This window comes from Apostichopus japonicus, chromosome 9 (assembly GCF_037975245.1).
Source record: "Apostichopus japonicus isolate 1M-3 chromosome 9, ASM3797524v1, whole genome shotgun sequence".
Classification (NCBI taxonomy): domain Eukaryota; kingdom Metazoa; phylum Echinodermata; class Holothuroidea; order Aspidochirotida; family Stichopodidae; genus Apostichopus; species Apostichopus japonicus.
In genome coordinates, this window is record NC_092569.1 from 6,500,384 (window position 1) to 6,526,712 (window position 26,329).

Consider the following 26,329-nt stretch of genomic DNA (forward strand, 5'->3'; position numbering starts at 1 on the left):
TACTTTTCTGTCAAAAAACAGAGATTGGCTACGTGAACAAAGGGATACACACAAATGGTCATGTGAAGAACAGAATATACATATATATATATATATATATATATATATATATATATATATATATATATATATATATATATACATATCGGTGCAGCTCTGAGAACGATGATCAATTAATGACGATTAAGTAGACAATTAAATGATTTCGAATTTTACCAACTTAAGGAATATATTATTTGAAAACAATACGTTTGTAAAAGAAAAGGAGGAAAATTATTTCAATCAGTCTTTGTTTTATGAAAATTTGTAATTATGAGTGAATGCAGCAAACGTAAGATACCGTCATGTGGACATTGCAGCCACTCTGAAACACGCAGTCAGCTTCTCATATCTAAAATGAAAGTTATGAAATTGTATCGTATCCGTGAAACGACATGAAGAGTTACTCTTTGCGAAGGATATTTATATTTAATTGATAATTACCTTCAAATTGACATGAAAAAAATCAATTATATTTCACTTCCTTTTAAATAGAGGCCTACTGTCAATTTGAAGGACCTGTAACATTTAAAATAATAGTCTTATTTAAAAAAGAAAAGAAAAAAAGACGGAAACCGAAGAGATGAATAGACACATGTGCAATTTATATTGATTGGTTCTTCTTTTCAAGGTGAGGGGGTAGTTTATCCTGAGGTTATTGAAGTCGACTCACACGCATGTACGGGGATGTTATAAGGATATATGTAAATGTTATACAATAATCATCCATAGTCTGAAACAACAAATCGTAAAGCTCATTGACATGACTGATCAGTCTTCATGGTCGAACTGCATTAAAAATACACTAGATTAGTAATAAGATTAGTTGGTAATTTATTTTTAAATTTTGAATAACGTTTCATTCACACTTACTACACGAATTATAAATAAAGTAAATAGAAAAACAACGAAAGATTTGAAGTTAAGCGTTACAAAGTTGTAGAAAACAACGATGACTTTCAGCCACTTCACTTGTTCTACTTGTCATATATTTCATATACCACTCTATCCTATTTAGATCGATATGGATTCAAAGGTATCCATCCACCATGGACACTCCCACAGGTGCAACAATTATCAAACGTTTTCTGGTCGCGTCACTTGAATAGAAACATGTGTGTGATTAACTTAGCAATCGACTCAACTATTTGACCAGATCTGAAATAGTCATGAAAATACGATCAATGCATATAATATTCAAGAGTATATTAACGAGGAATTAAGTATTATATTCTTTTATATGACGATGTTCATCTGTGTGTCAGTACCTTGCATGACATTCATTATATTGCTTAGATATTATATATAGACATATGTAGAAGGAATTGGTTGTGGTGTATTTGAGATCATAAATGGAGTGATTCTAAAGCCGGTTGTAAAGTGATTTACAAGAGGTTATTATTATTCTTTCCTTTGTGTTGTGAAGTTATTTAGCTCACAAGAGGAATGTTTATTATTGTCAAGGTCTTGAATGATATTCATACTCTTAGCAAAATATGGTAAGACATTAAACATTTCCACTGCTACAATCAGCGAGTTAATTCATTATGCAGTTGTTGCCTGTAGACTTTATTTGAAACTCTGGGTATTCGGGTTATGCACAAGTCAATTTTAATCTTACTATTTTATAATCGTAATTTATTCAAAACGGTGACGGGCTTTATATTGTAATAAATTAGGACAATCAAGTTAGTATAGTACATATTAACCTGAAATAACAAATTGGTAGCCAAATCCTTACTTCTTTACTCCAATAAAAAAATATTGACAATGTCCGTTTAAACAAATTTAAATTAAAAATTAATAGATTTATATATTTTACGATGTTTAAGAAGATTCATGGCACACTGTATTAAATGTGTAAAGGACGTTGAACAAAACATGTCGGATCTGTACACTATATGTTGAAAGTTACCGGAAATTCAGTTTCATATCTCGCATATATAAAGATTATGGCGAAGTGCTTAATGTTCTCCTTAAACAGCATTATAACGTCCTAGTTACTCCTCGTTCCATTCTACTGTTTTATTTTGAATGTACTTCAGTATCAACGGTTAAAACTTTTAAAAAGTAAGTTGTGTTTATGCAAAGAATCAAGCAATACCAATAATTGCGGTTATCACAGTCAATCAGTGCAAATAATGTGTTACCTTACCATACTAAACTATTATGGTTCAGAATTGTTCTTGCTTTAGTCAATGGTATTGGTTGCGATCTACTGAAACTGTTTATTTATTTCATATCACTAACTGGAAACCAGGTACCAAGTGACGTTTTCGATTGCATCATCATTACCAGAGCATGTGTTAAAATATTTTTCTTAGTCGTATGACGTTTTTCAACTTTTGAGTGAGGTTTCAAAGCGCTGAATTGATCATGGTTTCATGAGAAGGGATGTCTCCTCCCACTTTTGATCAACTTCTGTATTAGGTAAGGGTGCTGAAATGCGAAATTGTGTGATCTTTTGCAATTTACAAAGAATAATTACTTACAAGAAAGTCATGCTGGTGGAGGGAGGGGCTGGGGAAGAGGAAGGGGCTACTGATAAAAATATTCCCAGCTGCTAGTTACATGGTAGATTAAGGGTTCATTATAGTTGGAGTTCGATTTGTGGGAGTTTCCGTTTGCCAATTAAGAACAATGTTAATAGTTATGGGTTAATATATACTTGTTCATTTATCAATAGCATAAATATCCTGATATATCGTACACTTTTGTTGGGACACAAAATATTTATATATTTTATGTTCTGATTTATTCTTGCATGTTCTTTACTTTAAGTAGTAAAAATGATTGTCTATTGCTATTGAATATTATGATCAAATTAGTAAATATTGTATTTAGTTTTAACGGAGATCTAAATCCTGGGCTTTTGCATTAACTGGTTTTTAGTTATTATTTGTTGACATTTGTAATTTTATCTATTTCTCGGGTTGCCATTGGCTTGAATCACGGTGTATTTGGTATAATTGTTTTACAGATGTTATAAGTAATATTTTTTATGTAAGTAGTATATGTGTTCACTGCAAGCCCTCAATATTAAATTCTCTTTTGCTTGTTCTGCATGTGAAAATATAATGGTCGTATTTCTCTTCCGTAATATGTTCTGTTTTTAGACAGATGCTTCCCCAGTCACCATACTAATTTGACAGACTATTTTAATATGATTTCAATTAAACCAACAGTATTCAACTGATACGGTGATACAGGACAGATACCGAACAATATATATATATATATATATATATATATATATATATATATATATATATATATATATATATATATATATATATATATATATATATATATATATATATATATATATATATATATATATATATATATATATATGGTCTACCTAGCACAAATCTCGATAATAAAAAAATTGAAAACACCACAGACTTTAACTTATACATCTATTTACCAAAATTGATACAAAAAGAACGACATGTTTCGAAAGTAGCGACTTTCATCATCAGGTTACAGACGCAAAATGAACAAGTAATAGCAGACAAATGTACACTAGCAATAACACACAAGGAAAAGTAGATTAATTCAACAAAGATAACACTGGACAGTCAAGCTGCTTGTTGAGATTAGGTTTATCCCAATTGATATGTAGACTTTCTTTGATCCTAAGCTGGAGTTTAGTGGGAGCGGAGTCGATAATTTTGTAAGCGGCTATGTGACAACAACTCATTCAAAATGTGACTGTCACAGAGTCCTGTACCGGGTTAGCAGTTTAAGTGGTGGCGCTCTTTGAATAAATGAAATGACAATAAAGAAATGATATCGTCCCGTCATAACACCTAAAAAAACATAAGATTACTTTCCAGGGTTATGTTGTTATCTAAATGCTAAAGACTAGTTAATGCAGTCCCTTGATGGTAACACAGATTGTTGCGAAATTCCCTCTTCCAAGAAATAGCTTATTATAAATCTCAAGGGGCCAGAATGTACCCCTCTTCCGAATTTGTGACAATCCTATACAACACCCATTTTATAATTGCAAGAACTTTTCTCTCATCCATTTACCATTGGACAAATCCCCACCCCTATCCCACACCCCATCCACATTGAATATTTTTTTAAATATCTTCCACCATAATATTATAGGTACCATCATATTGTCGGCCTGGGTCCTTCTACGGCTTTACACAATGAAACGGGCATACAGAGAAATAAACACAAGATAACTCAAGTGTTTGTGATTCACTATCTAATAAACGTGTTACTCCAGAATTATGAATGGAATAAAATAAACAGTAGTTATGAACAATGTAACCGAAAATGATATCTGAAGTTGAAAAGAACTTAAAGTCATTTGTATTAACAAGTGCATTTGCACTATAATTTTTTACTATATGAATATCAAAGAAACACACACATAAAGAAAACATTTCTAAAAATATTGTTCTAATAGCCAATATAATGCTTTACTGAGGATGATATGACTAAGTTAAATTCTATACGAAAAAGCCAACACGAGGGCTATCAAGTTCACTGCTCAAACACAATCAATTTTCTTTGACACTGAAAGAGCGGCGAAAGAATATTTTCTGGAAGGCTACCAAATTTAAAGGATAGTAATTTTGATTTGTCAAATCCCCAAACTCCATCTCAAACCTTACAGAAACGGCCCTCTATGCTACATACTGTTCATTTTGGGATTAAAGACAGGCACAATGTAGTTTACAAATAGGTACAAATGGACTTTTCAGTTTGGCGCAAGAGTGTAGGTGATGGTGAACACACATCCCCATGGTTACCATCACATCCCAGTCGTGGCCTGATGTCAAACAGTTTGGATTTGTGATCAGTACAAACTCACATTTATTCGAACTCAAAATCATCAAACAAATAGAATTAAAACAAATCAATTTACCTTATCTCAATTAAAGGTAATGAAGCCTAGTGAATAATTAATGGAAAAGATTGTGGCCTTAACTATATTTCTCTTAATATTATCTTTCTACATGTATATACATATGTACCACAAGTAGCATATATCGGATTGGTTGTGGTAGTTGTGGTAGAAGAAAAATCACGTTTTACACACAACGTACTTCTTAACATAATTATCTTTATGCGAAAATTCAAATATGGATTACAACTAAGCTGTTTTGAACGTTACGTTAAAGTTTTGGGACGTTATAACTTTTAATAAAATCTAAAAACTAAAACTGAATTTAGAAAAGGAACATTTGTTTGTTGTTTCATTTGATGAAAAATATGTCGTGGTTATTAACATGATCCCAGTACAGTCCATTGGCATAATAATAAATTTATCGATAGTAAATATATACAAAAAATGAACTAGTTTTCCATTTAATTAAAAAGCAGTATTAAAGAAAAGTTTACGGAAACCCATAACCATTTGGACATTATGCTAAAGGTTTTGGAACGTGTAACTTTAAATAAAAACTAAAAAAACTAAAACTTTAATTAAATATTTACATTTGTTAGTTGTTTCATTTGATATAAATTTGCTATTTACATTATCCCAGTACAGTGCATTAGCATAATAATGAATTTATCGTTATTAATATATACAGAAAATGAAACTATTTTTTTATGCGGAAGACCTCAAAACTCAGTGTCATGAGATAGATAGGCTGTCCATGGGGACTGAGCCTTAATATTCCAGACCCCAACAATCATATTCAATGCTCAGTATGCATGAAACCTTGGTAGGATGGTAGCGGACTTGATGTTTCAAAAGAATAGTTCAATTTCAGAACAAAACAGAACAGAAAAGAAACTGCAAAAGCCTAGTAAACATAAAATACCTTCTCACAACCTGCTGGGCGGAAGGAAACATGTCAGTTTTCCTTTGAAGGTGTAGGAGAAAGCATACCAGTAATGTGTAATATTAATAGGAAAGTACTTCTAAACCTGGGGAGCAACATAACGAACACTGTGAAGTGAAAGTCTAAACAGTGGTGTACTTATAAGGTTAGCGGATCGGGTTCGTAAAGATTTAACCTCATTTACACATCATGAAGAAATCTCCAAAGGTATCAGGTAAGTTGGATATTTAGAAAATTGTAGACAAGTGTGCCAAATTGATAACGATTGTTATCGTGAATGATAGAATATTCAAATTTGTAGCGTGTAAGAGATAATGGGTGTTAAGAATATAACGGATGAATAGTGACTGTAACTTGGAAGGATAAGTGGAGCCCTACACAATATTACAATAAAATAAAAAGGGAAGAATGAGAGTGTTTTAAAGAGTGGTGAGAACTTTCGTAGCTAGGGTTGAACGGAGGCGACCGAAGATTCTGATGCTTTCTTTCTTTGTGATCTTTCCAAGAAACATGCCTATCAATTAAAATCCCCAAAAACTTGGCAACATTTGAAGTATGGTATCACCGTACTAGATAGATTAATTGAATGAATAGTTTGATCAATTGGCTTATTAACATGACTGAACAATACATTAAGGGAAAGCTTATTTATACCAAAACACCTGTGAACCGTGACGAATACCGTCTGAACAATTTCAAATAGACAATTGAAGTCATGACTCAAATAAAAAAGGCTTTGTCATCGGCGTAACTAAAAGCATGTAATTTATCACTGGCCTGTGAAGATCATTAACAAATATTATGAAAAGAAGCGGGCCCAAAAAAGACCCTTTAGGAACACCACATCTTAAGGTAAGATAATGAGAATTTACACTTCTGATTACAACATATTGTTGTCTATCACAGCTTTAACAGCTTTTAAACCATTCTAGTGATTACTTAATTTAAGCGATCTCCGCCAATAAGCCTCCTAAAACTGTAGCTTACGTTTGACGTCTTAAGAAATCTCGCAACCCAATTATTTTTTTTTCGCTTAAGAATTACTGTTCCCACTTCGACTTGTGCCAGGAACTGCCCTCAGTAGTTCTTCATTGAAAGGTAGATCATAGTTTTCGTGTTGGTCACACCACCATGGCATATGTTCATCAAACATCCGTCTTCCTTCGGTTTTCAAAGTCTTATCTACTTGTAAGCTGTTAAGAGCGGCTTCCTTGGTAATAAAGTACCAATGGTTTGGTATTAATTCAGTGCTTTTCCCAAACACACCAGCGAACATTTTAATTTTACTGGCGAAAACCCACTGCCAAAATTGTTTACCTGGGTAATCATCTAAAGGTTGTATTTCCCAATCTGGGAAGCTCTTTTTGTAGCATTTGCATAATATTATATTACCAAATGCATTTGTAAACGAAGCTGTGGGCAATGAAATTGATACATTACAGTCCTCTATAACCAAGTGATTCGACCCTGAATATGTTTCTCCTGCCATTCCTCTGGGTCGATGAAGATGTGACGAATGAATTTGGTGACTTTTCATTACATTATCGCAAAAAACTCCACACATGGGACATGTTTCGTCACATACGTAGGTCAATCCAGCTGCAACTTGTATATCTGAAACATTTATGATAACGTCTGACTCCCACTGAGCTACGTGACGTTGAAGATATTTAGAGACTAAAATATGGTTAGGTTCACGGAACAGTTCGTCAGTGGACACAATGCATGGATCAATATTGCATTCTCTCACTAGACCCTTTGTCCATTCTTTGTATGATCCTATTGAATGAGTCTGTTCCAAAGTGACTAACTTTGTTGTCATACTATTCCTCCAAACATTACTAAGTTTGTTTGAGATGATGGAGTTTTGGTGCATCACGTAACTATTAACAATCGCTGACAAACTAGGCATAATGAGACTGGTGTCAATACCGTACATATATTGGTGTTGGTCTATGCCGTCACTGGACATGAATTCCAGTAAATCCCATGGTAATTGGACTCTTTTGATTTGATGGACTTCAGAAATATTGTATGAGTCTGCTTTTTTAGTTAATACAGCTTTAATGAAGTGGTAAATAAAATTTGCTGCAGAAACTGCTGGATCTGAATAATTGATGACGTGAAACAAGTGCAAACGAATAACGTTCTCTTCATCACCGTAAAAGTCACGGAAATCATCAGCACATACGTGTGCATTGCCAAATACATTCTTCACTGACTTGCTACTTAAGTGCAAAAGTACTTTCGCTATTAGGGTCGGTGGTAATTTGATTCCGTCTGACTTAGTTGATAATTCCAGAAGCGCTTTTCTGACCATTAGTTGAAACAAATTACTGTCGAAACTTCTTTTTCTTTCCATTATCACCTCAGATATTCTGCTGGAAATGACAGATTGCACAAATGCGTCAACGATACGGCTTTTCTGTTGAATAATTAGATCTTGCTCAACGCTTTGTTGGTCACATGTTTCTTTACTTAAATAATCTCTCTTTTTACTCATTTCCTTATCTATGATCCACACCTTCAGATATTTTTCGTTAATGTATTTTGAACAATCCGGTAGTTTCACGTGGTTTTTTATTCCTCCTTCATGCGATAATAAGTTTTTTATTTCACTCCCAACCGCCATATCTCTGGTAACCCTCAAAAGTAGTTTCTCACACAAACTTTGTAAATCCGTTATATTGAGTGTTCTGATTATGCCACTTTCTATTTTAATATCTTTTGTCCAGTTACTCCAGAGAGATTTCAGATATTTCTGAAAATACTGATTATAGGGTTGCAGAGGTATAGCTTCTCCTATCTCTACCCGGATGTTTGGTACAATCTCATTTACATCTGATATTGCTTTTACTAACCATTCTCCATTTAATTTTGGTGGGTTACGCTCAAGATTTCTGATTTCTATTTCTTCAGTGAGCCTCATATCTGTTTGGTTTTTCACTTCTTTCATGGTGATATCAATATCTCCCAAAAAGTTCTGTCTGTGCTTCGAAATGATATTTCTGCGTTGATGATTCGTAAGGTAATCGTCTAGCTTCTTCTTCAGAGTTTTTTTGCTTTCTTCTATTTGTTCTTCTATGAGACTTTTTAAATCTGCAGATTCGATGGATACCCTGGTAAGAACCTCTTCAGACTTTTTCCTGACTGATTGTCTCATTTGGATTAACCATACGTTATAATGAAGACAAAGCTGGTTAAAATCAACCGCTCTGACACTGTCTTGAAAATTGAAAACAAAATTTTCTTCTTTTACAGCTTTCCACACATTTCTCACACGTTCTGTGAATGTAGAGAGTGTTAATTCAGTAGTTATCATCTGTGTTTCAATGTCATCAAAGAGTCCTTCTCTTATCTTTGCCACCTTTTCAGCATACAAGGGATTTGGAGGCGACATACCTCCTGTCCAAAGGCATGGTATTGTTTGCATATCGACGTCAACTCGCAAGTCTACAACATCAGAGAATTGCGAGTATCGACCTTCTAACCCTTCCTCCTCTGCAGCATACCTTGTGGCCTCATCTAGAGTCACCTTAATACTGTTAGTATTTGATTTGTTCATGTCCCCAGATGTTATATCTGACACACGTTGTTGCACAATTTTGCATCTACTCTTCAAATCGACTTCCTTCATCCGCATCAGAGCGTGTGCCGCTATTTGCAGAACGCCTACCATATCGTGTCCAATATTTTCTCCGCCAATATTGAAAATTCCAACGTTAGAAATGCTAAGTGCAAATGTGACCAATTCATTGTCGAATCTATGATCATCGTGGTCAATGGATCGCAAACCTTCAGTATCAACGACAATCAAATAATCGAATCCTAACTTTGCGGCCATAATCTCTTCTACTTTGAGTAATCTAATGAAAAGACCTCGAGTACATCGACCTGCACGAACCGGGAAGCGTAAGCCGAACATGCTGTTAAGAAGAGTAGACTTCCCACTACTTTGAACGCCAATAACACTAAGTACTAACACCTTAGGGTTACTAAGCTTTTGTGTCAGTGTATCAAGCACGGCGGTAACCCATGTTATTGGTACGCATCCGGTATCGCCGTCCATTAATTCAAATGAATGCATTTGTAAGATAAGCTGAGCAGCTATAGATGGATATAGAGGAAATTCTGAGGAGTTTATTGACGTTTTTCTAACGCAACAAGCCTCTTTATAAGCTTCATACTGCTGGCCTATTTCTCGCAGAAAATGTTCACAGCCTAAGTTTTTTACTTTACAGCTTGCATGTAGTTTATTGCATTCTTCGACTGACGATTCATAGTCTTTCAGGGCTCTGCCCTGATGCCCTGTTTGGTCATCGCAATTACCTGTTTCTGGATGAGAAGTTTTATATTGACGTATCTTCTCTTCCAGTTTAAAAATTGTTTTCCAGTCAACATGTGTGTTGGTGCTAACTATCTGAAAAATTTTGTCATGCAAAATACCCAGAAAATATTTAACAAATGTTTCCTGGTCACTTACATTTTTAACTGAGTTTAGATAACATTGTACAGAATCTGAAAGTTGGCATTGCAGCTGTGCCTCTCGATATTCCTTAATAATAGTTTTGTCTTTTGAACGTTTTTGTTCAAATGTTGTTCCATCTTGGTTGTCAAAGCTAAACCGTTCTTTGTCAAGTTGTATTAATTTTTTCCATGCTTTTTGTAGTTTAAAGTTTTCGTTTTTAAACTTAATTACATCCTGATCTTTGGCGTTATGGAAAATATTATTGACGGCTGATTGTGCTGTTTTAATGTGTGTAATGTTCTCGTCAATATCTACATTTTGTGCATCAAAATCGCACAATGAAGAAATCTTACCGTCATTTTTATCACAAATAGTCTCAATTTCTTGACAAATATATTTGCTCAGAGTTTTGACATGAAGTCCTTTGACAAAAGTCCAATTTCTGTCATGTTGAAGTTGTTCAACGGGACCCATAGGATCTTTAACTGCTATAAACAAAGTTTGACAACTTTTTTTCTTAACATCTCGGATAACTTCCACAAAGTTGTGCCTTTCATCTGTTGGTACAAATACAATAGTTAAATTTGCTGCAGTACATGCAAATTCTCTTTGAGTTGGATGGATTGAGCAATCACCCCGTAAATTAAGAAATGCCATCGCATTCTTAAATATTTCATTTTTGTTCGCAGAAGTGGGGAGAAACCAAATGCTTTCTATTGAACCAAGCGAGAATTTTGAACTCACCGTATCTAAGTCATTTGTCAGAAAATAAGGATGCGCGCCAGATCCCTGACAAGGACCTATCATGTGATTTAATAACTGTGATTTGGACATTCCGATCTCACCAATTCTGAGAACAGAAACTGTGAAAATTGAATGACTAATGATTGGTTGCTCTATGGCAAATAAGTCGCGTGCTCCCTTCCACTTTTTCAAAATTCTCCTACATGCCCATCTCAAAAATATTGGCTGTTTCTTCGATTTAATACCCGATAGAAGTAATGGAACTGCTAACTGGCAGGCGGACATTTTTTCGAGAATATCTTGTCGAAGAAAATTATCAGAGCAGTGAAGAACTGCAAAGATGAAGTCTCGCATACTGTACTGTACTCTGGAAATCATTGAGCGGCTTTGGGGCAACCCTGCTTGATAGTCAAGACAGGTAATCTTCTGCCAAAATGAGTACACAGTTTGAGTGGATTCTACAGTACGTCTGACTCTAAGAAAATCCTCTAATTGAAGTTTTCCAGGAAATTTATCTTCTAGACCTAACATCTTAAGAATATCGTCAAAGGTGACTGTCCTGTTGTGGTCGTCCTCTGCGTCATTATAATCTGGTTCAGGTGGAAAGTCATCAATATCATCTGAAAGAAAGATGATCAGAACTTATAAACATGATTAAGGAATTAAGAAGATAACAGTCTTTATACTTTCCTTTCCAATACACTCGGGCATCGGAATTAGGATACTTTGTCCCTTCTTTAGAGAAGATATTGTGTTTGCCAGGAAATATGTCAAAATTCTTAAGCACTATGTTTAACTCATAATATTATATGAAACACTGCAAAATAATGTAGAAATGTAGTAATTGCTTTCAGTTGTGTTTATTTAGAACGACGATACTTCCTGGTCTAACATACACATGTATAGATTATATATATGTGTCACACCACTTGATACACATTATTACACACACAGACCAGATCACAGGGTTAATATGAGACAAACAAATGGCTAACGACAGCTTTCTCTGTAAGCTTAGAAACGAACGAGAGATTATATATAGGTCTGTAATATGCAATACAAGTAGTAAACATCTAAAATATGCATGTAATAAGCATCTAAACAACCCTTTAGTAAAGAAGTGGGAGTGGGGTCAAGAAGACAAGATGCATTTGTGCTAGACATTTTGATGCCCCAGACGTCATTCTCAGACAAAGGCTCAACATTTGAAAAAGTTAGAGCATTGGTAGTAATGGCATTCATTCCAACATGAGCATAAGCTTAAGCAATGATATCCATCATGTCAATATCGTTAAGAATCATGTCAACATAATGGAAGAAGAATTCACCAAAATCACATGCATCATTAAAATCAGGGAAACCAGTTGTCGACTCTTTCCAATGGTAATGTCATTAGATACGTTAAAGAGTTTTCTCGGATTTGAGATTTTTCTTTTACTACAACATTATATTTGTTATTCCGGCACTCAGCAAGGGGTATAAATATACTTATTACGCACTACCATCGTTGCCGATGTGTGATTTTTTTTTCTTAGCGTGGTTAAGGGAAATTTCCGCTTGGTCGAAGTCGGGCAAAGGTCAATGCTGCCCTCGCCCAATGGTGTTTAGGGTGTGACCTTTTATACCCGTCTCCTTGCTTTGCATACTCACGTAATCGATGCATAATTACGTGTTATGTGAGTTACATGCATGCTTCATTCCTCTCCTGGTTCAGAGGGCGTCGCATGTGCTCTCATAGCAGAAATCGTAAATAGTATTTAAGTATCCTTTTTGTTTTATATAGGTATTAAGGGGCTTGATATCCTAATTGTATACCTGTTTTAATATCACATTCTTGAGATTTGCTCTTGATGTGGTTTTGCTATGTGCTTGTGCCTGTTATTATTGTTGCCTTTTGTGTATTCGTTGTTTTGCTTATTTGTTAGAGTATCTTGACTTAAAGTATCGTCTTTGAAAATTTTTCTCCAGAGGTTATCATTTTGTCGGTATATTTGTACAATCACCAAAAAGCCGCCGTAAACCACAGAAAGCTGCAGTAAACCACAGAAAGCCACTGTAAGCCCTTGCAGTATGTCGCAGTTTGTCGTGCGGTTAGTTTTGCCCGGCAACGATTGTACGTGGAGTGTTATAATCATTAAGAATGTAATTGTGTCAATCTTACTCTATATTTTGTTTCATGTTACCAAATGTTATTTGTTATACTTCTTCCTTTTGTTCATTATTTATAAGGGGAAATTAAATGCTGTATTATGTTATTATTGATTTGTGCAAATTCATGTGTGTTTTTCAACAATGTTCGTTTATTATTTTTGATATTTTTTACTTTTAAGTTTTCACCGTGGTCCTGTTGAATCATGTGTGCAAAATAAACGGGTTTAAACCTCCTACTTTTATGTTCAGCAATCATTGAGCGTCGTCTTGGTGACTTTGAACAAATCGTTGGGCTTCGACAACCGGAATTCATGTATATCCTCCGCCGTCCGGGTATCCTGCCGTCCTTTCTTATTCACCAATTCCTGCCGACTATAAGCCCACCGCTAGGTCCATAATTGAAAACCGGTTTGGAAACTCGCATTTAGTTACAGAATGGTTAATACGCGAGTTTTAGTTGGTAGACAAGTCAGACTACCGCAAGACATACAACAGATAGCTGATGTTATGCAAAATGCATTTCCTGTACTTTCAGAGTTAAAAACTTTGAAGAAGGTTGATTCTCAAGCAGTCTTAATCGAAATAGTTGCCAGGTTTCTTAGCTATGTGCAGTTGAGATGGAAGAAACCTGCATTGAAGGCCAAACGGGCCGATGTTGTTATCCAGGGTTTAAAGAATTTATTGAATTCGCAGGTGAAATCGGCAGTGAAGTAAATGACCCAGTTTATGGCGACGTGTATCTCAAACGTTCAAATAAGTGTAAACATGAAGAAATAAGTACTTCCAACAGCTATTCTGTCTCTTTGTCTAAGTCCAATACGTGTACTGGTGAAGGTGTCCAGGCATCAAAACATGGAACGTACGCTAGAGCTGATCCTCCTTGTGTACTATGTGAACAATCACACCGTCTGTAACATTGTGATAAGTTAAAATAATTGCGCTCTAGAGAGATATTGACTGTTGTAATTAAGCATAAGCTGTGTCATAGCTATTCGTGCCTCTGATAACACTAGTAATTGTGGCAAGCGCTCTGTTTGTAGTGTGCGCGGTTGTGGTAGGAAAGATACCATGACATTCATTGCGATGATAGTACTGTAAATTCCTCCCCTGATGTTGAGGTGTCTAATGCAAATTACTCTCGTAATAAAAGTACGCATATGCCTTTAGTTTAGGCCACCGTGAATAGTTTGTGTGATGCATTTGTATTGGTAGGTAGTGCATCCAGTAATTCATTTTGTTCCCGTGCATTGGTCAACCAATTAGTAATTACTGGTAACTCTTATGGTAGAGTAGACTAATGAATCCTTACTCTTCATGGTATGAGATGAAGAATTTTTTTTAGCGTGGCTCTTGCGTCTTGTGCGGTTTTTTAAGGGACATTAACCTTTAGGCAGATTATCTGTCCAAAATGTTCGCCGAGCTGGAGATAATTTCCTCCGTAAGAGTCAGTCCACTAGTTTTTGTTCTGAGTTGGAAAGGCTAATTAGTCAGGGTTAGGCTGTCAGATCATCTAGTTTCTTAAAGCCTGATGATGTGTTTGGGCTATATTACGTCAAATTCGGCCGTTCTGAAGTCAAACGTTATGGTTGTTTGTTCAGTTGTTTAACAGTCAGGGCTGTCCATATAGCGAAGATACTGAGTCTTTTTTGAATGGGTTTGGGCGATTTGTGGCATGCAGAGGGTGTCCAGAAACCGTATTTTCTGATAATGGCATTAATTTTGTTGGGGGTTAGGCGGAGTTGAGACTGGGCATGAGAGACCTCTGTCATAAAGTAATACACGCATATGCAGTAAAAGAACATTTTAATAGAGTTTTATTCCCCCAACTGCTTTCATATGAGGGAGTCTGGGAACGAACGGTTGGTGTAATTTAAAGAGTCATGGCTGCTATCTTCCCTATTGCTGTGAGACTTACAGAAGAGATCTTGGGGACTTTGTTTGCGAAGTCGAAAGCATTGTTAATGGTCGTCCGTTGACAAAACTCAGCGACAACCCACGTGACCCTACACCTCTTACTCCCAAACATTTGTTGTTATTGAGACATGAGCATTCCGCCGGGCAGTTTTTAAAAGGTTGACCGTTTTTGTCGCTGGAGGCATGTCCAACACCTAGCTAACCAGAGTAGAATGAACGATGCCGGAACGATAATTGAGTTAACATTGTCCTGATCCTGCTAGGATCGAAACGTCAGGCCAACTTTCTTTTACACATTCTCTTACACAGGCTCTCTAGTGGAAAAGCAGTTTGTTAACTGTTTTTGTTTTATTCTGTAATATTTTCTTTCAAATGCTGCACTGTGAAGAAATTATTTCTTCACAGAAGCCTAACAGCGAGGCATACAGTCTGTCACGTTTCAAGGATAAATCTACAAGGAGATCGATAATTACAATCTTAGTAAAGCTTTTAACAAATATGTAAGTGATAATATCACATGCAGTTGAAAAATGGCTTCGTTCAATCAACTGATCAACTACACGACATCGTAGATGTGATTTGCGCGGTTAATAAAAATGTGCTAATTCGTCGAAGGTGTGCGCGGTGGTTGGATCATTTAGTGTACTACAGCACATACCTGTTATGAACTTCAGCTAAGAACAAGCTCATGCAATGCTTTTGAAAATAGTTTTTGGTAATTTGTTGACGGCAACATGCAATACATGCGTAATTGGGCCTAATATTATTATATAACTTACGGTGTTGATATTCATCGAGCAGTTTGACAGCAGCCATGTGTTCAATTGTTTGCAAGTTCTCTTTCAGTCTTGAGACGTCATCAACGTTTAGTTTTTGCTTACTCTCCAGGAGTTGGAATAGTGCTGCTGGAGAGTTTTGAATCTCTTCTTTCTCCATCGCGCTTAAACCTTCTAAATACACTATTCTTTCAACATGCGTTGCGTCCAAGTGCTGTCCCAACTTGTCAAGCATGACTCTAAATGCATATATGCGGTCTGTGTGAAATAATAGAGATTTTAACTTGTATGGAAGAAGGTCTCTGATCAAATCATTTTCCACGATATCAAATAAATTGGTGATCAATTCTAGTAAACTGCTTACTAATGATTCAGAACAAGTCGCATTTGTTCTCTCTGAATGATATCTTCGGCCAAAGTCTGAGATGTAGCTTCCAGATCGCATTGAACATAATTTATAATTCATTTACAATGTATGACATTTGACCAGAACAGCAAAGCACACAATGATAGTACCACAGATTGGTTACAGTAAATCCTTGTGACATTATAGTGTCGTGATTTCGTATAAGTGACGTGAAGTATCTATGTACTTTACGAAGCTTTTCTAACCGGCTTATCATTGATTCGCAAATAACAACCTACACACAGGTAATGAGTAAATTATTTCTGTTTTATATATTTACGCTAAAAATAAGAATTATGGCGTTAAACAAGAATAAAACTGTAAAACTATTGGAGAATTTAATTAAGCATATGAACCATCACTTCATAAAGTGTTTCAAAATGATTCAAATATAATGTTCCATGATCTTAAATACCCTATACAATATGTTATAACGGAAATAAAAGAATTGTTAAGTTACAAATGCAACTAATTTTGTCCGGATGAGGAACTATTAACTTCCAAAGAATCTGAAAATGTAAGGGGGTGAATGGTGAAGTGATGGTTAAGAACATATAGGTTTACCATCTGTTTTACTTTCGTCATGGCTTTTCTTTGCGCATTTGCTCTGTTCCTCTCCCTCGGGTAGACTACATTTCCTCTTTGATGCCATATTCTGTAAAGAAACACATTCTGATTCGAAATATGCAAAGGCAATTACAACTTTTCATTCCTTTGACATCTTTAATGTCGAATAAACGTCCATGACGCTCCATTGTAATTTTATTATGGGGTATATCGATAGAATCACACACACTAAAATTACGTAAGCATAATACAGCTATGGTAGAAATGACGATCTTTCCTACACATACATTACGAGGTTACGAGATTACTTTTATTAATCTAAGATCCACCTGAAAATGTCAAGAAGGGCCACAATGAGTATAACACATACTATAGGGAATAGTTAACTAATACTGTTAAACGATTGTCGGAAAGTAAACAAACCCTGAAAGTAACGTTGCCAGTTTTTTCACACTAATATTTTCATTTGGCTTTTGTGTTATGTTAGTCAGGACGCCATAATTAAAGGTGTGTCGATCTGACCTCAGTGATCAGGTTTACTAGTATTGATGACATCTCTCTTTTTCTCAAATTAAAGTATGTGCAATTACAGTATACAACAAATTTGAAACTTGTGATTTAAAAGCTGATCATGCGAGATTAGGAAACCCTTTTTTTTTAGAGCATATATACCAGTTCTCTGGTATACAATACATAACATAATCTTGAGTCCACGCAGATGGCTTTCTATTCCTAATTGGTCTATCAGGAACATGCATATTCTCATTACTTTCCTCAGTCTTGTCAATCACTTCATTATAATCATGCGTTTCTGTACAAGTAACTTGTGTTTTAGCCAAAGCTCTTCGATTTCTTCGATAAGAGTTACCATCGGTGGTAGTGACCACATATGACCTAGGGGTGTTGCCACTGATGTAACTTTAACAGGATACCACTTGCCATTCTTATGCATTTTTACTGATTCACCTACTTCAAACTCTGGTAATGGTTTGGTATGAACATTGTAGTATCTCATTTTAGGACGCTTGTCGCTTTTCTAGATTCTCTTGGATCTTTTTCTTACTATTAACCTCTGGCTTAAGAAGTTTCTTGTTAATTGGCATTGTTGATCTAACCCTTCTACCCATAAGTAACTGAGCTGGACTTGCACCCAAGTCATCAATGGGAGTAGATATATACACTAGCATACATTTGTACATGTCTTGCTTACTAGATGCTGTTTTTTTCATCATTGACTTGATAGTTTGAACATCTCTTTCTGCTTGTCCATCAGCCTGGGGATACTCAGGACTACTGGTGACATGGACAAAATTCCACATGAGGACCATTGTCTGATACTACAGTTTCAGGAATCCCATGACGGGCGAACATAGATTTTAAATGAGTAATGACTTTTGAAGTTGTTTGGTAACTGAGCATTGAAGTTTCGATGTAATTAGAAAATTAATCAACAAACAGCATTACTCTTTACCTTCAAAATAAAATAAATCCATTCTAACCTTTTCCCAAAGGCACTTTGGAATTGTGTGTATCATTGTGTGTATCATTGGTTCCTTTTGATTTTTCCTTTGGTATATTTGGCAAATATCACATTTGTCAACCACATCCTCTATTTGTGCTTGCATACCTGACCAAAAGAGACATTTTCTAGCTCTGGCTTTGAACCTTGTTTTCCGTGATGACCATCGTGAATTATAGTTAACATTTTTTTTCTTGGACTTTTTGGCACTATAATTTTGTTTCCATTAAATACAACATCATCTGAAACATGAAGTTCCTCTTGAAAACCCCAAAATGGATTCAAGCTTTCATCAGCTTGATCTTTAGACTCAGACCATCCCTGTTGGATACAGTAAGATACTTGTTTTAGTACTGGGTCTATTTTAGTTTTGTCCTGAAAAGTAACCCATTTTTCCTTAGATACAGGTAAGTTAGCAATAAGTAAATGAACTTGAGATTCTAGCTCCTTCTCTAGCTCTAAATCCTCATATGCATTATTTAGATAAGCCCTGGATAATGTATCTGGGACATACATTTCCTTCCCTGGTTTGTACTTAATACTAACATTGTACTTTTGTAACCTCAACAAAAGCCGTTGCAACCTTGATGGTGCTTGGAAAAGTACTTTTCTTATTATCACTTTTAATGGTTTGTGATCTGATTGAACCTCTATTACTTTACCATAAACAAACTAATTAAACCGTTCACATCCAAAAACAATGGCTAAAAACTCTTTCTCGATCTGAGCATAGCCTTTCTCGGTTTCAGTTAACGCTTTGGAAGCATAGCCAATAGGAGATCCATCCTACACTAATACAGCTCCTAGACCTGTTGTGATGCGTGACGAAGAAAGTGTTACTTTCTTTGTCACATTATTGTACTTAAGTACTGGAGTTTGTGTAATGAGCCTTTTAGGGTTCTTGGAATGCCAGATTGTGCTTTTCGTTCCATTCCCACAAAATTGCTTTCTTTGTTAACTCTCTTATAAGATAAGCAAGACTTGTACCAAGTTTGCTAGGTAGTTGATCATTCCTATGAATCTTTCCACATCTTTTTTACATTGAGGTGTTGGCATACCTAGAACAGCTTCGACTTTGGAACCATCAGGTTTCAACCCATGTCTAGATAGGATATGCAATAAATACTTAACTTCCCTCTGTGAAAATTTGAATTTCTTCCCATTAAGCTTAAAATTATTCTCTCTATCCCTTTTGAGAACATTCCTTTATCTAGTATCATGTTCCTCTATAGTACGATCCCACATTAAGATATCTTGCATATACGATTCTATCCCTTCAATCCTTTCAAATATTTTTTTAACAACTCTGTGAAACACTTGGGGCACTTGAAATACCAAATGACATACGGAGATACTTGTAACGACCGAAAGGGGTATTACAAGTACATCATTCTGAATTTTTCTCATCTAGACAACATTGCTCAAACCCAGAAGATGCATCCAAGCAACTAAAATATTGTGCACCTGTTAGTCTAGTTGATTTCTCTTCTGTGGTAGGTAGCTGATAATGTGACCTTTCAATAACCTTGTTCAAATCTTTAGGATCCAAACATACTCTAATATTTCCGTCTGATTTCTCTACTACCACCACTGAATTGACCCATGATGTTGGCTTATTTACCTTAACAATAACATTAAGTTGTTCCATTCTATCTAGTTTAGTTTTGAGTCTTTCAAAGACATCTTTGAAGTCATCTGTCAGTTGACTGCCTACAGAATCATCTGTTTTGTGGACCATATATACACTATGTGAACTAAGCTTATCTCCATGCAAGTGTTAGCCCCCAATACTGGCTGAACTGATGGCAAATTAACCACCAAGAAATTCACTGAATGTCCATATCCTTTATACGAACAGGGTAATAGACACATTCCTATGACTGCTAGCGGTTCACCACTATATATGTTGTGAGTTTAGTGTTTGTTGGTTTCAGTCGAGCTTTATTTTGTCTCAGTTTTCGGTACAGCTGGTACGAGATCACATTTGCCTCAGCACCAGTGTAAATCTTCAATGTTACAGGTTTACCATTGACCATGAGGCAGACTTTCCATTCACGTTTATCCTCAACTCTGTGCTGTTCAGTTTTTTCACTGTTCAACTCTCCCACAAACAGTTCATCCCGGAATCGTGATCTTGGTGGAGTGAATTAACATGTTTGCTGGTCTGCTGGTAGTTTTACCCTGACTTGCCGAGCTGCTATTCTTTCCACCCTTATGTCTCCCTCGGTCAGTTTGTTTTATGTGACACATTGTTGCAAAATGGTTCGGTTTGTTACACTTCCTGCACTGTTTTCCTTGTGCTGGGCAGATACTATGACTAGAGTCATGGCTTCATCTCCCATATGTGAATACACTTTGACTATCTTGATTGAAATTGCTTCTAGGCCTACCAGTACTACTTCTGTAGTTTTTTACTTGTATGTGCCTTTCCCAATCGCATGAACAGCTTCTTGGTTGTCTGTCAAAGTTTTCATTTGAGTACGTGATGCTTCACTAGCCCGACACAGTTGCAAGGCACTGTCCAAAGTTAGGTTATGTGTACGTAAAAAATTTCGCGTAACCTGTTATTGGCAATCCCACACACTATACGGTCTCTAATAAGCCCATCGTTTAACTCTCTGAATTCACATGTTTTGGCTCTCCGTTTCAGTTCAGTGACATAGTGATCGATGGTTTCGTCTGACAGTTGTTCTCTAGTACTAAACAAATGTCTTTCATAGGTGACATTCTTTTTGGGATGCAATATTCTTCAAATTTGTTTATGAGATCATCGTATTTCCCTTGTTGTCCTTCTTCAAAATTGAACGTATTGTACAACTCTAGGCCGTCGTCGCCTATTACGTGCAACAACACTGAACACTTGACTTTATCATCTTTATTGTCGAGCTCGCAGGCTTCTAAATAGAGCTAAAATTGTTGTTTTCACCTCTTCCAATTGTCAGCGACGTTGCCTTCCAGCTTTAGCGGCGCTGGTGGGTTGTATTTATCCATTTTCCATGGATTTCCCAAGACTTAACACCTTGTGTTATGTTAGTCAGGACGCATATATTTAAAGTTGTGTCGATCTGACCTTAGAGGTAAGGTTTATTAATATTCATGACAGCTCTTACCATAACTGCAAGCAGTATCTAAGTGCGAGTAAAACACCATGAGCACGAGTACAAGACGAATATGACTATGTTTCAAATGTAAGAGCAAATCAGACAAAATACGACCACTAAGCTTACGGGAGAGGTATAAATCATGTAGACTGAATATTAAGGAAACATTTGCCTTGAATTTGAAGTGATCTATTGTCAATACTGTTTAATACTTTATTCCTATGTGCTATACTATCTTGACTGGTCGAGTTTCAAAAGTTTAAATATTTTCTCATATTTTATATTGTAACGCAAACAACATTGGTGTGTACAGGGACGTCGCTAGAGGGTGGGTGTGGGGGGGTGTCTCACCCCCCCCCATCTTGGTAAAAATGACGATAGTTGGAAAATTTGAGTGCGACAGTCGGAATTTCCGACTGTCGGAATTTCCGACTGTCGACAGCTTCAATTCGGAATTTCCGACTGTCGCACTCTAATTTTTCTGACTGTCGCACTCTTATTTTCATATGTTCTTGTAATTTGTGAGTGGCATAAAATTTTCGATCAAAATTGACCTTTAATCAGTCATATTTACCACGTTTTCCTCGTCACATTGAGAAATTGTATCTCGCGATCCTTATACTCCACCATACAAAACTTCGTATGATTTTGAATACTCTAAAAAAAAAATACAACGTTCGCCAGCTTCAATTCGGATAATTTATGTATCAATTTTGCTATTGGGTGGGTCGACCCTGTTCGCTAGCTTCAAGTGAGTTCAGGATATACAGGGACGTAGCCAGGGAGAGCAGGGGAGCGACTGCTCCCCCCTTTCAGTGTCGAAAAATATGTTTAAAAACTGTTGTTATTACACTGCTAATACACGGCGATAACAATATTTGTTTTTACGCCACTGCACATCTGGCTGTCTTAAAAAATATGAAAGTTTATATTGTCCATCAGTTAAGTTCGTCAAATGTATTTCTGGTATATTATGTAAAAGAACATGTAAAAGAATTCGAACAGGAAACAAAATCTGCTGATAATATGATATCATATGATAATGATGAAACTGGCAACAAATTGCACCAGATCGCATCTAAGGACCTTCAATTGTTCAAAAATATCTCAAAGGGGAGGGGGAGACCCCTCCCCTTAGACCCCTCCCCCATATCAATCGCAAAAGGTGCTCCCTCTTTCAAACTCCTGGCTACATCGTTGGGGTATACATTGTCTCTACGGTATACAATTAAAACACCAATGCTAATCTACGGAAGCTTAAAAGTTCCATCAACATAAGCAAAAACTTTGCCCCATAAGGTACAAATGTATCGAAAAAAGTTCGGAACATAAGTGCAGTCGCGAGAGATGGGGTGTCTGACTGACACTGACCGTATCGTTGACGATTAGTGCGGGGGGGGGGGGTACAAGGCAGCAGTCAGAATTTTCTGGCTCCAAAACCCATCCAGTTGGAATTTCAGCCACTACACCCCCCCAATCATCAGGCCTTAGCTACGTCCCTGGGTGTGTAGTATATGTTCCCTTTAGAGGGGAATGGTGATGCACACCCCGACGATGATCACACAGTCATAGTCCCGATGCAAGGGGACTGAGGTTGAGAGCGGATCAGTCGTTCGGTAGTTTGGTTTTCGTGCCCAGGTTCTTTCCTGGGCGACTTTTCCTTAAAAGGTAAGAAAACTGGTCTAGTCTATTAAATATTGGAAATTCGAATAGACGTTATCCGTTCCACAATTTTTAATTTGTGGAAACGTCTTGTTAGTAATACTAATATGGCTCGGTACAATTGTGGAGAATACAAAAACAGGTGATTCAAGAAATTAGCTAGAACAGTTTGACTAGAGCCAAATTCGACTTGGATTACAGTTACTGAAACTAACCTACACATAATAATACTACTATAGAATATTAGAATAAGCAGTTTTCTCTTCTGATATATTGTTACCTATTTTAACTTAGCAAACTGGCTGTACCCCTAACTAAACAAGTAATGGATTTCCGAGTATAATAGTTCTACATATACAATTTAAGACAACAAAACATGTCTAATCAATCAGCCATACACAAGGGTCTATATGTCAATTTGTATTTTAAGGTATGTATGCAAGCCTCCATAACGGTTGACGGGCACATGATGTGTTATGTGTTAATTATATCTTTGCAAAGACAATATCCGTATCTGAAGTAACACGTTTGTGGTATAAGGGAGAAGTATAACACAATCAACTACAACAGGGTTTCATTTCTACACTATTAGTCAATAATTTTGAAAGTATACGTCGACCAAACGTGTCAAATAACGTCTCAAGTTATCAAGAACCGTATATTGGATAGTTTCAATATATGCAAAAAATATTACAAACGCCAAGTATGTGTGCGTTTGTAACTTCACATTTGCATAGCGTTAACCCTTGTTTCTATATTGCCATATATCTACACAGCGAATGGCGTACGTAAACCATTTCACATTCAAAACATGAAAAACAACATAGCATATCTTGGGCGAACACCTCTACGTCCTATAAGTTTAAAACTATGTACACCCTTTTTGCAACTAATTAATATAAACGATAACTTCAAGAAGGCTTTGTCATATATAGGAAGACTGCAATTGACACGCCCAGTAATGGTTACCTCGTTTTAACTACGAAGCTCAGTGTAGACTCTATATGAGAACCTACATGAGCACCTACTGAAAACTATACATACTTACATGTTCAGTATCTCATGTCAATCTCAATAATATGATGTGGTTTCTATCATGATATATAATTATAGGTATTCGACCCATATATGCTCTGTGACAGCTTACAGTGGTGTCTCCCCATGTTCACCAGCTACTGAAATAAGACGAATAACATAGAGTTCCGTACTTGGACTTCGCTATTAAACACTGATAGTCTTTGCAACGTATACGTGTCAGGCATGACGTGGAAACAAAGGATATTAACATTGAATGATGTATTCAATGCCTTCATCCAATTAGAAGCCCTATGAAGCCCTATGTATATGTGAGGCAATGTGGCGAAATCCATATTCATGAACTCTCCCCGTAGCGACTAGTTTGACCTGTGACCCGACAATTTGCCTGTATCTACGGGCGTAGCACAGTGGACTCTATTGTTTATCTGTAGTGTCACTCACTAGAACAGTGGTTCGTATTGTTTTTGTGTACAGCATCCCTTCCGTTTTAGCTATCGTGAGCGTTGCTTCTGCACACACGCCGTCAAACCACTGCAGCAATAACACGTTATTAAGTAATCAACTATTTCTACATATATCTATTTTAAAGTTTTATCTATCGCATTCGGGATGTGAGAAGCTGTAAAGGTAATTATAAATATTCACTTTGATCACCCAATATCAATTTTAAGTAAAGAAGTGGTTTATTCACATGAAATATAGCCATAGGCGTACGGGACCATTTCGGTTTGGGAGGGGCAGAAACTTTTGTGCCCGAAATTCCCCGTGACACTATCTAAGCGGAGCGCCACCATCGGTTGGCGCGTAGCGTACCCCCAAAATTTTTGGCAAAATATGCCTCTCAGATTGCCGGAAATGGCACTTCTGAAGCCTTGCAAGTTGCATCTAAACATTCTTTATTTTATAATCTCACGTTTAGAAATTTACACTTCCCAAAAAATTTGGTAAAATAGAAGGGAAAAAATGGTAACATCACTTTGACGGGGAAAACTAGGACAGTATATTTTTTAACTCCTATTTACGGTATTTATTATTTTAACACAGTACTCAGCTACCCCCAGAAAAACATACATTGTTCAACGACACGTAGGCGGGAAAATGTCGCTGTGTCGGGTGAGACTGCAATTTGTCTCAAAAAAAAGTATAAAAAATAACAAAGAATATGATACACCTGTTCTTTTAGGCTTGTTGGCACTCCTCCCCCCCCCCCCCCACCATCCATGAAAAAGAAATTGTGTCTTATATACACTCATGTCTGGGATGTCCAGGTATACAGTTGACTAGTTAGAAAAAATGTTTACTGCGGTTTTTTTCACTGCAGAGACTGCTAATCGCCATGCATGCTTGTCCCCACAATTGTGAGCGGCGTTCCCAATAATTTTGGGCGATAGTGCAAAAAGCGTGGTAGCCCAGATGAGCTGCGCTTACGGTGGTGTTTCACGGAAAAATTCGGGCATCATGATGCTATATAAAGAAAATCATTAGGCCTATATTAATATTAATGTCACAAAACAAATAACAAAGAACGCTCGCCACGGAATTTTCGGGCAAAAATATGAAAAAGATTCGGGCAAGCTACTACATATTTATATTTTTTTTCTCCTCTTAGGCTGCCCGAATTTTTCAGGACTTTTGCCCGAATTTCCTGTCCTCTGGAAATTTGGGGGCAGTCTGCCCCCTGCCCCCCCCCCCGCCTCGTATGCCTATGAATATAGCCAAATTGTGGTCCTCACGTGTGCTTGTTAGTCTAGTATTGGCAACGTTACTTTCCTTGTTGCATACTCACTGTGTAATAGTCATGTAGGCTAATCGTAAATGATCGCTTACGAAGAGTGTTTACGTATTATGTATAATTATACTTAAATGATTGTTTTCTAAATCACACTCAATTTATTTAGTACATGCTGCAAATGTTACGTTTATAATACCGTATTTACGCTATTTCTTGTAGCCTAGGTCTAAAGTATATACAGTGTGAGCCTGTTTGTAAATGCCTTACACTGTGTTTGTGGTAATAACGTGCTAAGTCGTGGTGAAAGAGCGCCACCTATTAAGATGGCGGCCCCCATGTATCGTTAGATTTATGTACATTATATATTATATTCAAGATGGCTGCGCCCATGTACCGTTA

At 36.4% G+C, this 26,329-nt stretch overlaps 1 protein-coding gene across 1 annotated transcript; it reads right to left on the reverse strand.

The window, feature by feature from the left end:
• Positions 1 to 3,444: 3,444 nt before the first annotated feature.
• Positions 3,445 to 24,452, reverse strand: LOC139973372 (interferon-induced very large GTPase 1-like). Its single transcript, XM_071979995.1, has 4 exons — positions 24,209 to 24,452; positions 16,876 to 16,966; positions 15,909 to 16,163; positions 3,445 to 11,684 (listed from the first exon to the last, which is right to left on the reverse strand). Exons 2-4 carry the CDS (start codon positions 16,961 to 16,963, stop codon positions 6,886 to 6,888), a joined length of 5,142 nt encoding a protein of 1,713 aa, XP_071836096.1. The 5' UTR covers positions 16,964 to 16,966; positions 24,209 to 24,452; the 3' UTR covers positions 3,445 to 6,885.
• Positions 24,453 to 26,329: the final 1,877 nt, after the last annotated feature.

Coding starts and splice junctions, on each gene's coding strand:
- LOC139973372 (XM_071979995.1), bottom strand. CDS start 16,963: ATGGCATCAAAGAGGAAATGTAGTCTACCCGAGGGAGAGGAACAGAGC. Junction 16,164..16,875: donor TGACGAAAGTAAAACAGATG/GTAAACCTATAT, acceptor TATTTCACACAG/ACCGCATATATGCATTTAGA. Junction 11,685..15,908: donor GCTCGATGAATATCAACACC/GTAAGTTATATA, acceptor TCTTTCTTTCAG/ATGATATTGATGACTTTCCA.